The 12741-nt window shown below is 23.8% G+C and overlaps 1 protein-coding gene across 2 annotated transcripts in view; it reads left to right on the forward strand.

Moving 5' to 3' along the window:
- LOC127288164 (thyroid receptor-interacting protein 11-like) overlaps positions 1-12741 on the forward strand; it is a 33147-nt gene that overhangs the window by 16091 nt on the left and 4315 nt on the right. For both annotated transcript variants that reach the window (XM_051315467.1, XM_051315476.1), the window contains 7 exons: positions 8201-8365; positions 8560-8676; positions 8831-9215; positions 9316-10047; positions 10160-12172; positions 12270-12373; positions 12462-12561. In XM_051315467.1, coding sequence (XP_051171424.1) covers positions 8201-8365; positions 8560-8676; positions 8831-9215; positions 9316-10047; positions 10160-12172; positions 12270-12373; positions 12462-12561 — 3616 coding nt within the window. The remainder of the gene's footprint in view (positions 1-8200; positions 8366-8559; positions 8677-8830; positions 9216-9315; positions 10048-10159; positions 12173-12269; positions 12374-12461; positions 12562-12741) is intronic.

The following is a 12741-nucleotide window of genomic DNA, read 5'->3' on the forward strand; positions in this document are numbered from 1 at the left end:
TTTGGAACGATCAACTTGTCCAAAGATCAAGAACAACCAGTAAGGTTTTCTATACTTTGTACACAATAATTTTTTTTTTTTTTTTTTTTTTTTTGTATACCAATTTGAATCTACAATGAACTATTTTTACCAATTTCGAATTAATTCAACCATATTTTTTTTTTTATCTTATTTATTTTTTTTTATCAATTATTTATTTATTATAAGTAAAAAAAAGACATTTTTATACTCCGAAAGCAAAATAAATAAATCTCGATAAATCTGGTTTTAATTATAATAACAAATTGCATTAATTAATTTCACTTTTCTTTTAACATTTTTTCTTCTCATTCTTTTTATATTAGAGAGAGAGAGAGAGGTCAGATCTAATATTTATTCTTGCGACTATTTCCATTGAGAAATGTCAATGTCATGTATTAGTAGAGCAGAAAATTAAAAAAAAAAAAAAAAATGAAAAACAATATGAGTGTCGATTTCTCCATAATATTGATGGTCTATGATTACTAATTTATTATTAATTAATTACTGTCTTAGAATAATTTTTGCAGTTAATTTATATGGGAAAAAAATACATTTATCAATTATATGTGTGACTAATTTTCTAATGGGTGTCTTTTGTTATATAAAATTTGGAAAAAAAAGAATATGAATATAGCAATAGAGTTTGTGAAACTATTTTTTTCTTTTTTTTTTCTCTTTGAATTTGTACGTCAATGACTCGTTGAAATTTTTACCGTAAAAATATAGTAATTACAAATTATAAGTAAAAGTATTTAAACAATGACTCGAAACCACAACTGTCGCGACGGTGTGACACACAGTCCTCCTCTGCTTATCTTTAAGAACTCGCTGACTGTAAATTTCTGAGTATCGCACACGATATATGGTGTGTCTTTTTATTATCTTTAGCAGAATTCATAAGTGTAATATTCACCATCGTTATTCTAACAAAAAAAAAAAAAAAAAGAATCCAGAAAATTATTCCCAGACGAAAAGTCTGAGACTTTAGATAAGATTTTGCTCCCATAATAATTTTCAAATGTAATTATTTTTCTAAACAAAATTATTTCTATATAGAAAATGAAAAAAAAAAATTCTTGATTCAAATAAACAATTGCTATTATATCAAGTAAATATTTCTTTGAACCAAATAATTTTAAGTAATTTCTGTTTTTTTTTTTTTTGTCAGAATATTTATTATTATAAATTTACTTTATTTAATTAAAATAAAAACCAAAATAATTTTTATTTGAGTCAATTAATTTTTTTGTTTTAAATACAAATTTACTTGAATTAAAGAATTAAATAAACTGTATTTGAATAGCATTTAATTGACTTAAATAATAATAAATTAAATATATTTGATAATATTTGAATCAAATAAAAAAAAAAATTTTTTTGTCATTTACAGAATGTGAGATATAAATTAAATAAAAAATCGTTATAATATGAAATTGATATATTGCTCGCGAATACCTGCATAGTTGAGATAAAGTGTCGAGAGGAGTATTTTAGGCACGGTTTTAAAATTTATTGTTGTTATTCGCTGAACCCTGAACCACCATTGTGCGAATCTTATAGTGTGCATCGTGGTTGCAAGTTACATCATACGCATCGTGCGACATTATTACGTACATATAGGTAGATATATACAATGAGCCCGTCGGATTATTAGAACGTCTGTGACAACCTGTATATATACGTATATTCGTGAATTCAGCACGTTTATATAGTGGCGTTTCATAACTAGTGAAAATTATTTCGAAACATAAAATTTGCAATATTTTCTCATTTTCATCTCCAATGAATATATCTAAAAATTATTTTTTTTTTCATATAACACGTTATAATTTTTAATGTAAAAAAAAAGAAATTCAAAATTTCTGTCTTTTTAATTTTGAAAAAAAAAGTTTTCATTTCTTATCTTTATTATACATACGAGTGATAATTTTTTTTTTTACAATGTATGCTTAAAAAGGAACACTGTATTTTTTTTTTTTAATCTCAAAGTTAATACCGGAAATAAAAATGTGGATAAAAAAAAATAAGTGCTAAAAAAAAGAAAAGTAAATTCGATTTTTGAATAAAAGTTTATTGAATTATTTTTTTTTTTCTGTAGAAATCGTTTGACAGATTCTACAGGAAATGACGAAAATGTTAAGCAAACTTCGTTGTTCTTAGGTAAATGACATTGTGATCTCATTCGTCATATATAGCATAGTCACTCTCTAGTATTTCGTCAATCTTTATTCTTTATAAAGAAAACTTTTCTATATAATTAAAAATTTTAATTCTAATAATTTTAAATAAAAAATTATTCTATTCTAAGTATATATATAAAAAATTCAAAAAAAATTAATATAACAAATAAATAAAAATTATAAAATATAAAAATATAAATATAAATAAAAAAAAAAAAAATTGGGTCATAATTTCTCAAACGGATCACCTAAAAAAATTTTTTTCTCGAGTTCCTGTTCACCAATTAAAAAAGAAAAGGGTTTTTCTCGTCTTAAAATGTAGTTTCTAAATATAATTTTTATTTTGAAAAAATTTCATATTTAATAGATTTTTATATTATTTATTTATTTATAAAATGTTATTAAAAAATAGTGTTCTTGACGTCCTACAGAAAATTAAATTTTTTTTTGAATTCCCCATTTTTCCCATGCCACTCGTGTAAGAAACCGTTGAGAAAAAAAATGAGACTAAAAAAAAAAAATTCTGAATTTTAGGTGATCCGTTTGAGAAATTCTGACCCAATTATAATTATTTAAAAAAAAATATTTAATATTGTTAGTATTAAAAATACTTTTCTAATAGCCCTTTTCGAAAAACAATTTTTTTTTCCCAATTAAAAAAAAAATATGTAATATTATTAGGATCACGTCATAAAATATCATTTTCACGCTATTATCTACGTGCATTAAATTTCAATTACAGTATATATCATCATAAACGTGAAAGTGAAATTCCTTATTAGTACCTAATTACATTTATCCATACTAAATTTCCCTTTTTTCTTATACATAAATATTTCTAAATATTTTTGTTCTTAAAATAAAAAAGTTACATAATATGTATGTAAATTAATTTTTTTTTTTGCGATTATTATTGTATACAAGCGGGAATTAAAATTATTATTATACACGGAAACATATTGTAGCTAAATATTAGAGAACAATGCCCGTGTATGGTATATACGATTCTTAATATACGCTTTGTTATTTCTCTATTTCTGATAATACCTATAAAGAATGACGTGTATATATATGAAGAACCGATACCCGTTTCTTTATCGTGACCTCCTTGTCCGTCCGTCGGTCTGTTTTTTCTTTTTTTTTTTTTTTTGTTTGCAGTTTCACCTAACTCATAAAATGCTGTACTGTTTGCGAATTAATACAATCTACAATGCACCAATGCATATAGGTATAGAAAAAATGAACCGAGTCGCATTGGTTTGCGCCAGACATGGAATAAAAAAAAAAAAAAAAAAAAAAAGAACTCACTAACTTTTACTTCGTAATATGCGCGACAATACGCAAAAGCTTTATACTGAAAAGACCCGCATGATTCTTTTGACTTGTGCAATGTATGCTAATTTTTCCCATGCCACTCGTATTTTATATGTTATGCGCGTGAAACCTGGAATAGTTGAAAGTGTTCTTTAATTTTAAAAACAGAATTCTGATTAGAATTAAATTTATTTAAAGATTTTAAAAAAAAAGAAATGAAATAGCTATAATCCCAGTTTGAGATAATATTAAATCCTCGATTTTTATATATAGAATATTAAAAATTATACTAGAAAAACAGAGAAAAAAAAAAATTACTAATCGGAAGCTCTGTCTGTCACGAATGTAATAATATTACAGGTAATACACTATATACTGATAGTGAACGTGGGAAAGGAAGTTCCTATCAAGAATAGTGAAGAACATTATATATATAGTTATCAACAAAAATTCACAGGACTTGGGAATTTTACTGTTCCAAAAAACATTTATTGATAAAGTCCAGTAAAATGTTAATTCAACTCTTTTTTAATGGAAAAAGAAAACTATTTGCAAAATAAATTTTATATTATAAAATTTTTATATTTTTATATTTATTTTTATTATAATTTATTATTTTTTTTTTATATTTTTTTTTATATTTTAAATTTTTTTAAATTTATTTATAATTATAAATAAATAATAATAATTAATATAAAATTATTTCTATTTCTATTAACTTTTATCATTTTTTAATTTAATTTTTAAAAAACCGAAAAGGAAACATTTTTTTTTGCAAAATAGAAGAATTTGTTAATTTTTAAATGACCTTATTTCTATATAACGAAAATGTTAATACAAATGGCTAGGAAGACACACGAGAAAATGAATTTCAAGGATGAACTTGAGAGAAAATTGTAATCCTTTCACGTGAAAGGTCGGAGATGTAATTTTTTTTTTTTTTTATTCGTTAGTAATACGTCATTGTAATTCTATTTCTTTCTAAGAGTTATAACATAACAGACGTTTATAGAGAAAAAACCTTAATTTTCATGCAAAAGTATAAATTAACGATGAAACTAAGAATAAAAAAAATTCTCATTCTAAATCCATAAATTATTTATATCTTTTTTTTACTTTGAGAAAATAAATATTAGTTTTTCAATTTTTTAAAAATATTTTTTCGAAATTATTATTATTCACATATTTTCCAAATGCTTATACAAAAAACATGATTTTATATTGTGAATCTATAATAATTTTTCAACTTTTATAACCTGACATAACTTTTTTTAATTTATAATTAAAAGTTATTAATTTATATTTTATTTTTAATTTATATTTAATAAAAAATAAATTATGAATTTTTGTGAAAAAAAAAAAAATTTATATTTTACAGAAAAAAAGTATGCAACTGCTTTTTTCATTTAAGGGGAAAATAATTAACATTTGAGATAATATTCATTTGTTTTTTAAAAACACCTGGAGATAACATCTTTTTAAATAAATTTTTTACCATTATCTTTCATTGCAAATTTTTTTTTCAAATTTTTTTATATTATTTTTAAACTGAGAAAAAATTTTTTTTTTAAATTTTAATAGCGATTAAAATAATAAATTTCTCAATGATTCAGCTTTTTAATAAGAAAAAAAGAAATTCATTTTTCTTTGTTTGAATTCATTTAATTAATTAATATTGTATTCAATGACTCTTAAATTAAATACTACGATTTAAATATATTGAAATTAAAACTTTCTATATATCCAATAGAATTTGTCAGTTATTTAAAAAGAAAAATTCCTCATAGAATTTCCATACATTTAAAATTATGTACCTCACAGAAAAATTATACTAAATAATTTCTATGAAAATTCAATGACATTTTTTTTTACATTTACTTAAACATGTTAATAAATTCTGGGGAAATCACTTCAAGGAAACGTGCTTTGAATTTCATAAATTCTATATATGCAATGTACTTTTTCCTTATTTTTTTTTTTTTTTTTTTTTTTATTTTTCTTAAGCAAAAAAGCTTTCTTTTTGTCTGTAAATTATTTTTCCTTGCGTTTATAATTTAGATATAAAGTTAATTTAAAAAAAAAAAAAAAAAATTCTCACAAATATATATTTTAATATAACTAAATATGTACCAAAAATTCTCTTCTAAAAACGAATACAAAGAAATGCAGAAGCGATTTTTCAAAAAGAGAAAAAAAATTGTTGAGAACAACTTTAGGTGGAATGTCCTTTTTTTTCGATGTAACCTCATTACAGGCAATAAAAGGGAGACGAATGTGCGAGGTAAAACGAATAGATCCCCGGCCTTTTGTCACGCGTTTGCATGCAAGTCAAACGATACATTATTCCTTGACCTGACCCAACGAAATCCCCTTTCATATTCATTAGCATCGTTTTGCTTTGGACCACACACAAGCGATCGAGCTTTCTCAGTCACTCACTAACCAAGTCGCATATTATTGAGTTTGCATAACGCATATATGGTGGAAACATTACAATTGTGTATCCCTTAAACGGATGAAAAGGCCTTTAAAAACGATTTGAACTGATCTCTGATCTATACGGTCAGGAAACAAATTTTTTGTATATATTTATCTGGACGATCGTTGTTTGCCGCCTGCGGTCAAAATTCCCTCTTCAAAAAAAAAAAAAACTCTTCAAATCTATTCTTTTATACACAATACATATATAAATATATCTTATAAAAGTTCAAAATATTCTGTTGACAGTGAAATATGCAACAGCTATACTCATTAGCATTTTAAAAGTGCCCCGGAGTCGATTTGAAAAAACAAAACGCAATGATTGCATCGACATGTAAAATGATTCGAGAATTATTTTATTTTTGGATAGAAGGACAAATTCGAATTTGTATTTTCAAATAGATTTAATTTTAATGGATTTTCTAAAAAAAAAAAAAAAATTTCAAATGAGTAAGAAATTGATAATGAAATAGTTGAAAAATTAAAGAATTGTTGTGTATATTGGCAAATTGATGCCTTTTGCAATTTTGTTCGAAATATAATTGAAATGCAAAAAATTATTTTCATTATCAAATACTTCTCTATTTATTGTTAAATATATAAATAAGTAATAAACATACCTTTAAAAATGTACCTGAATATGATAAAAAATCTCGATAAAAAAACATTCAATAGTTTGATTCCTGATTCCATGTTGTGATTTTTAGGTTAGGTCTCACATTTTCAGCAATATCGTTCACTCATTGAAAAGTTTACTCCAATTTCATAGTTTTTATTTACCTTTCAACTGAATTTAGTGTATTGATATATATTTTTTTAAAATAATACACAATATATATGAGAATATTCACTGATTGAAAAAAAAACTTTGTCTCACCGACAAACCGGCAAGTATAACAATGATGCCAATAGAGGAGAAATAATACTTTAACGAAAAAGAACTCTATCTTTCTTGTTTAAAGAAAATTCTATTCTTTTTTTAATATATTTTATTAATAAAACAATTTTAATAGTAAATATTTTGTTTGTTTTTTTTAAGTTTTTAAATATTTAGTATAGTTAATTTTTAATCATTTTTTTCTATGATTGGTAGCACTGTTGTTTTACAGCGCATGATTACTGCGCATAGTTGAAATTCAAATTTAAATTTTCAAATTTAGGCAAACGATGAAATTGACTAAAATTTTGGAAATTAAATTTTAAATAAATTATAATGTCAACGATTATTATTGGATAATCAATAAAAAAACAAAAATTTTTAAAGTGTTGGATAGTGTGAATTGTACTTTTCTCATTTTCAATGCATTTATGGAAAATGATAACGTTTCATCAAAAGTCCTCATTGTAATTTCTTTTCCTCAAAGACATGAGTCGAAGAATTATAATTTGAATTGTGTAAGTGTTTTTTTTTCCGGTTTTTGCGTGTGTGTATTGAGAAAATTATATAAAGGAGCATATAACAATAATCACAAGTTACTTATTGTTTGGATTAAATTATTATTTATTATTAGATAAAAATTAAAAAAAAAAATTAAAAACAAAAAAATTCAAAGAGAAAACGAAAAATATTCAAATTTATATTATTAGGAGAAAGTCTTTGAAAATAAATTAAAGTAATTAATTATTTTCTGAAAAATTATAAAATTATTATATTGTTTTTTTTTTTTTTATTAACCAATTTATATTTGAAATTAGCTACTTTATTTTATTATCCTATTACTTAGTTTTACAATATACTCACTTCGTACTTGAACTCTTGTATATCTTTATATATTGTATTCGAAAAAACAAAGCCATATAGAAACGTGCGAGAAGCAAAAGATTTTTGCATTTTAATCTTCGGAAAAAAAATTTTACGGGGTAGTCGAGTGTGTTTCATAATCAATGAACTATTGACCCTTGAACAAATGTACTGAAATTTAAAATGTAAATTTATAAATAAAAAAAAAAAAAAAAAAGTTTTCATCTATTACATTAACTTTTCAAAATTAAAAAAAAAATTTTTTAATTTTTTTTTTCAAAATTATTAAATATTTTTTTATTTTCAATCATTGATAAATTAAACAAAAAACCTTTATTATTTAATATAATTCATAAAAATTATAATTTTTTTTTGAGTAAAAAAAAAAAATTATAAAAATAATTAAAAATTTTTTATGTGAATTATAATTTTAATTTATCAATGTTTTTTCTTCTTGTTACAGAATGAAGATAGTCAAGACGATGGTGGAGGATTTTATTGGGACCCTCGAACTGTTAAAAATCGAGAATCAGAAAGTCAAAAACAATCAAGATTACTTCAGGAGCAATTATCACGAGCCTCCATGAAAATTTCTGAATTGGAATCAGAGCTGAAACTTTTACAAAATGTAAGAATAATTTTTAAACTATAAAAAATAAATATTTGATTATTTTATTTATTAAATATTTATTTAATTTTAATTTATAAATTTCAATTTAATAATTAATTTATTAATTTTTATTTTATTCATGTAATATCAATTATTTTCTAAAATTTATTTATAGTTTAATAATAATTTTGTTACAATTTGTAATTTTCTAGGGAAATACTATGAATGGAACGAGTATAAAAGAAGAAATCGCTGAAGGCCATCAAAAGACGGAACTTCTTCGAGCAAAACAAGACTTAATGAATCGTATTATTCAAATGGGTGAAAAGGTACAAAAATTCTCAAAGAATGAAATTCCACACAAGCTGAGTTTTTGAAATTTTAAACAAACTTTTTTATTTCTCTTTTTTTCTCAATTTGATTTTTTTTCGATTTAATTTATTTAATATTATTTTTTAAAAAATATTTTTTCTTTTTTTTCAGAGGACTGAAAAAAATGAAGTTGTAAAAGATTTTCAAAAAGCAATGTCTAAATTAAAATCGTCTGAACAATTAGAATTGATAAAAAGTGCATTATTGGCCCTTGAAGTTGAAAATGAAAATTTGAAAATAACCAAAAATGAAGAGAAATCCGATGTTCAAGAGAAATTAGTTAAATTAAATTCCGATGGATTTGAAGCTGTACCCTTAATTGCTGATTATGAGGAAAATTCAAATATTCATCAAAAAATTGAAGAAACCCACATTAAAGAGGAATTCAAGAAAAGAGAATTTGAATTAAATAATAAAATTCAAGAATTACAAAAGGAAAACCAAATTTTATGTAATAATATCGATGAATTAGATCAACAACATTCAGAATCAATTGGTGAGATTTTAATTTATTTTTCTTCATTAAATTTAATGTAAAATTAAAAATTTTTTAAAAAATGAAAAAATTTACACACACTGAATTTTATTTGTTTCAGAAAAACTTTTGTCCTTAAAAGAAGAACACCAAAAAAAACATCAGTGCCTTCAAACTGCCTATGAAAAACTATATGTGGATTTCATTGAAATATCAAATGAATGTGAAATTTTAAAATCTAAAACAATAATAGAAACTGATGAAAAACGGACAAAAAATAGTCTTGCCTTACAAACGGAATCATTAGCCGTCCAAGAAAATTCTGTTCAGGCCAATATATCTGATGATGCATTTTTTGATATTACACAAAAAGTGAAAAATATTCTCAAAAATATTTCCTTAAATGTAGAAAATGATGAAACAATATTTGAAGTTGTTGCAAAACAATATGTTGATATTAAATGGAAAAAGGATGTTTTAGAGAGGAAACTTACGGAAATAACACGTGAATTAAAACAAACGTCAGATATAAAAGAATCATTACAAATGGAATGTGATGATATGCAGACAAACATTGAATCACTTATTATTGAAATTCAACATCTTAAATCGAATTTACCCTCGATACCAGAAGCAAGCGAGGAACGTATTGCTTCACTTGAAAATGAAACAGAAATACTTCAAGTTGAATTGAAAAAATACGAAGAAGAAATAAAACTTTTGCGTCAAAAAAATTCGGATTTAACAGGAGAAAGGAAAGATGTTGAAAATACACATAGAAATCATATTAATTTTCAAACTGAACTTCAAACAATTAATGAACAACCTGAAAATGAAACACCACGAGATGAAGGTAGAAAATTTTTATATATTTTATTTATTCACCTTTTTTTTTTTGCTAGTAATTTCTTTTAATTTTTATTGAGCTGAATTTTTGAAACTAATGTTTAAAATTTGAATTTCAGATGAAGAAAAATTGATACAAAAATTGGAAATGTCAATGGCAAAGAATGAGGAATTAAGAAAAAGAATTGAAATATTTGAAAATAATCAACGACAAACGCAAGAGCAATTGAGAATGTCTTTGGAAAAATGTAAAGGACTCGACGAGAATATTGAAGTAATTGAAGAATTAAAACTTGATTTAGATAATGTTAAACGTGAATTAAAATCATCAATATCTCATGGTAAATTACTTGAAAATAATTTAATAGACATTCAAAAATCTAAGGAAGAAATGGAAAGTGATAATAATATATTATCGCGAGAAATTGAAAGACTTGAATCTGATTTGTCAATATTAAAGGAAGCACAAGAGAAAAGTGATGATAATGATTTACTCAGCGATCTTCGCGATCAACTTTATAAAGTAAATAGTGATAAAGATGATTTAGAATATGATATTCTCAATATGAGAAAAGAACTCGATCAAGCGATAAATCAATTAGAAATTAAACAATCCGAACTTGAAAATTTACATCAAATAATTGAAAAATTACAAATGGAGAATAAAAAAATTCAAATTGAAAATGATAATTTAAAAAAAGAGACCAACACATTTGTTGATCAATTAACATCCCTTCAAACTGAGTCAAGTGAAAAAGTTGAACTTCTCAATACAGAAAAAATTTTACTCGAACAAGAACATTTGGCATTAAAAGAAGAATTTAACAATGATAAAACTGAATTCAACGAAACTCGAAATAAATTAATCAATGCCGAACAAAAAATATCCCAATTAGAGAATTCTTTAACAAATTTGAAAATTGATTTTGAAAAATTACACTCAAATTGTGAAAATAAAGAAATTGATTTGAAAAATGCGGTAAAATTTGAGGAAGAATTAAAAATTATTACCGCAGAAAAGGAAAAATTGTGTCACGATTTAGAAAGTAAAATAGCGCAAATTTTATCTAAAGAAGAAGAATTATCAGCCATACGAATACATTCCTCAAAAATAGAAACTGAACTTAAGAATATTTTGGAAAAAAATGAAATAAACGATAAGGAAAATGAAAATAATATCCTTTTAAATCAAGAGAATAAAGAATTGAAAAATGAACTCATTGAAATTCAGGAAAAATTGACAAATTCATTGGAAAAAAATAAAGAATCATCAACAATGGCACGAGAAACAATTGAAAGTCTCTCACAATTAATTCGCGATAAGGATGATGAAATTGAAAAATTAAAAACTCACAATTCTTCCATGAATAATGAAGTTGAAAATGAATTGTCATCAGTAAAAAAAGAAAGAGACGAATTAGTGAAACTTGTTCAAATAAAACACAACGAGAGTATTCAATATCATAATGAAATTCAACGATTAAATCAATTATTAAATGAGCAAGTAATTAGTATTCATAAATTAATTGCCGAACGTGATGTGAGTTTAGAAGCAATTAAAGAAAAAGAAGCCGAAATTCTTTGGGCACAAAATGAATTGCAAGTTGTTAGGCAAAGATTAAAAGATTTTGAAGATACAAATCAAGATGAAAAATGTGGAATTGTCGAACATTCCGTTCAAATAGCTCAATTGGCAATTTTTATTGAAAAATCTAAAGCACTTGAAGCCGCATTAATACAAGAGCAAAATAATAATCGTCTTCTTCAAAATCAATTAACAGATACACAAAATAAAGAGCAAAATGCTGGTAAAGATTTAGAAAGATTGAGATGTCATTTAATGGAAATAGAAGCGAGTTATACACAAGAATTATTGCAAACTGAAGAAATTAGAAGAGATTTAGAGGCAAAATTAATTCAAGCTGAGGAAAAAGTAAAAAATAGTTCAACAGTTTATACATCGGCCAGTATTAGAGCAAATCAACAAGTTGAAACAATGCAACAACAAATGGCATTAATTGTTCAGCAAAGAGATGATATTCAAAATAAATTATCAACAGCCGAGGATAAAATACTCTCATCCACAGCATCGTTGACGAATTTACAATTTGTGCTCGAACAATTTCAAAGAGGTGATATATTTTTTTTTTCAAAAATTTAATTTAAATATTTTGTTAATTATAATATAAGTGATAAGAAATAAATTAAATTCTAATTCAATAATTGCAGATAAAGAAAAAGATATTCAAGCAGGGACAGAGAAAATTCGACAACAACTTAACGAGTCCTACAGGCAACAGGAAGAATTATCAAATCAAATTACAAGTCTAAAAGTTTGTTTTTTTTTTCTTTATACTAAAAATTATATTCAAGGCGATTTTATTGATTAAAAATTACATTTTCCCATTTTTTTTTTTTTAGGAACAATTAGCAGAAGCGAAAGAATGCCTGCTGGCAGCTTCGAGATTAAGCGAAGAATTGGATAAGAAAAGTGAAAAAATTGGACAACTAAATGAAGAAGGTAATAAAAAAAATATTAATAACAGAAAAATTGTTGCTTTTGCACTTTTTTTTGGCTCACATTGATTTTTTTCATTTGCATGTTTAGTGTTACATTGCACAGTAGTTATAAAAAAAAAAAATTTCTAAAAACAATACAGAAAGTATTAAAAACATACAATCTTCATTTAGAATTAAAAAA

This window comes from Leptopilina boulardi, unplaced genomic scaffold (assembly GCF_019393585.1).
Source record: "Leptopilina boulardi isolate dan_hultmark-lab unplaced genomic scaffold, ZJU_Lbou_2.1 LbouV2_123, whole genome shotgun sequence".
NCBI lineage: Eukaryota > Metazoa > Arthropoda > Insecta > Hymenoptera > Figitidae > Leptopilina > Leptopilina boulardi.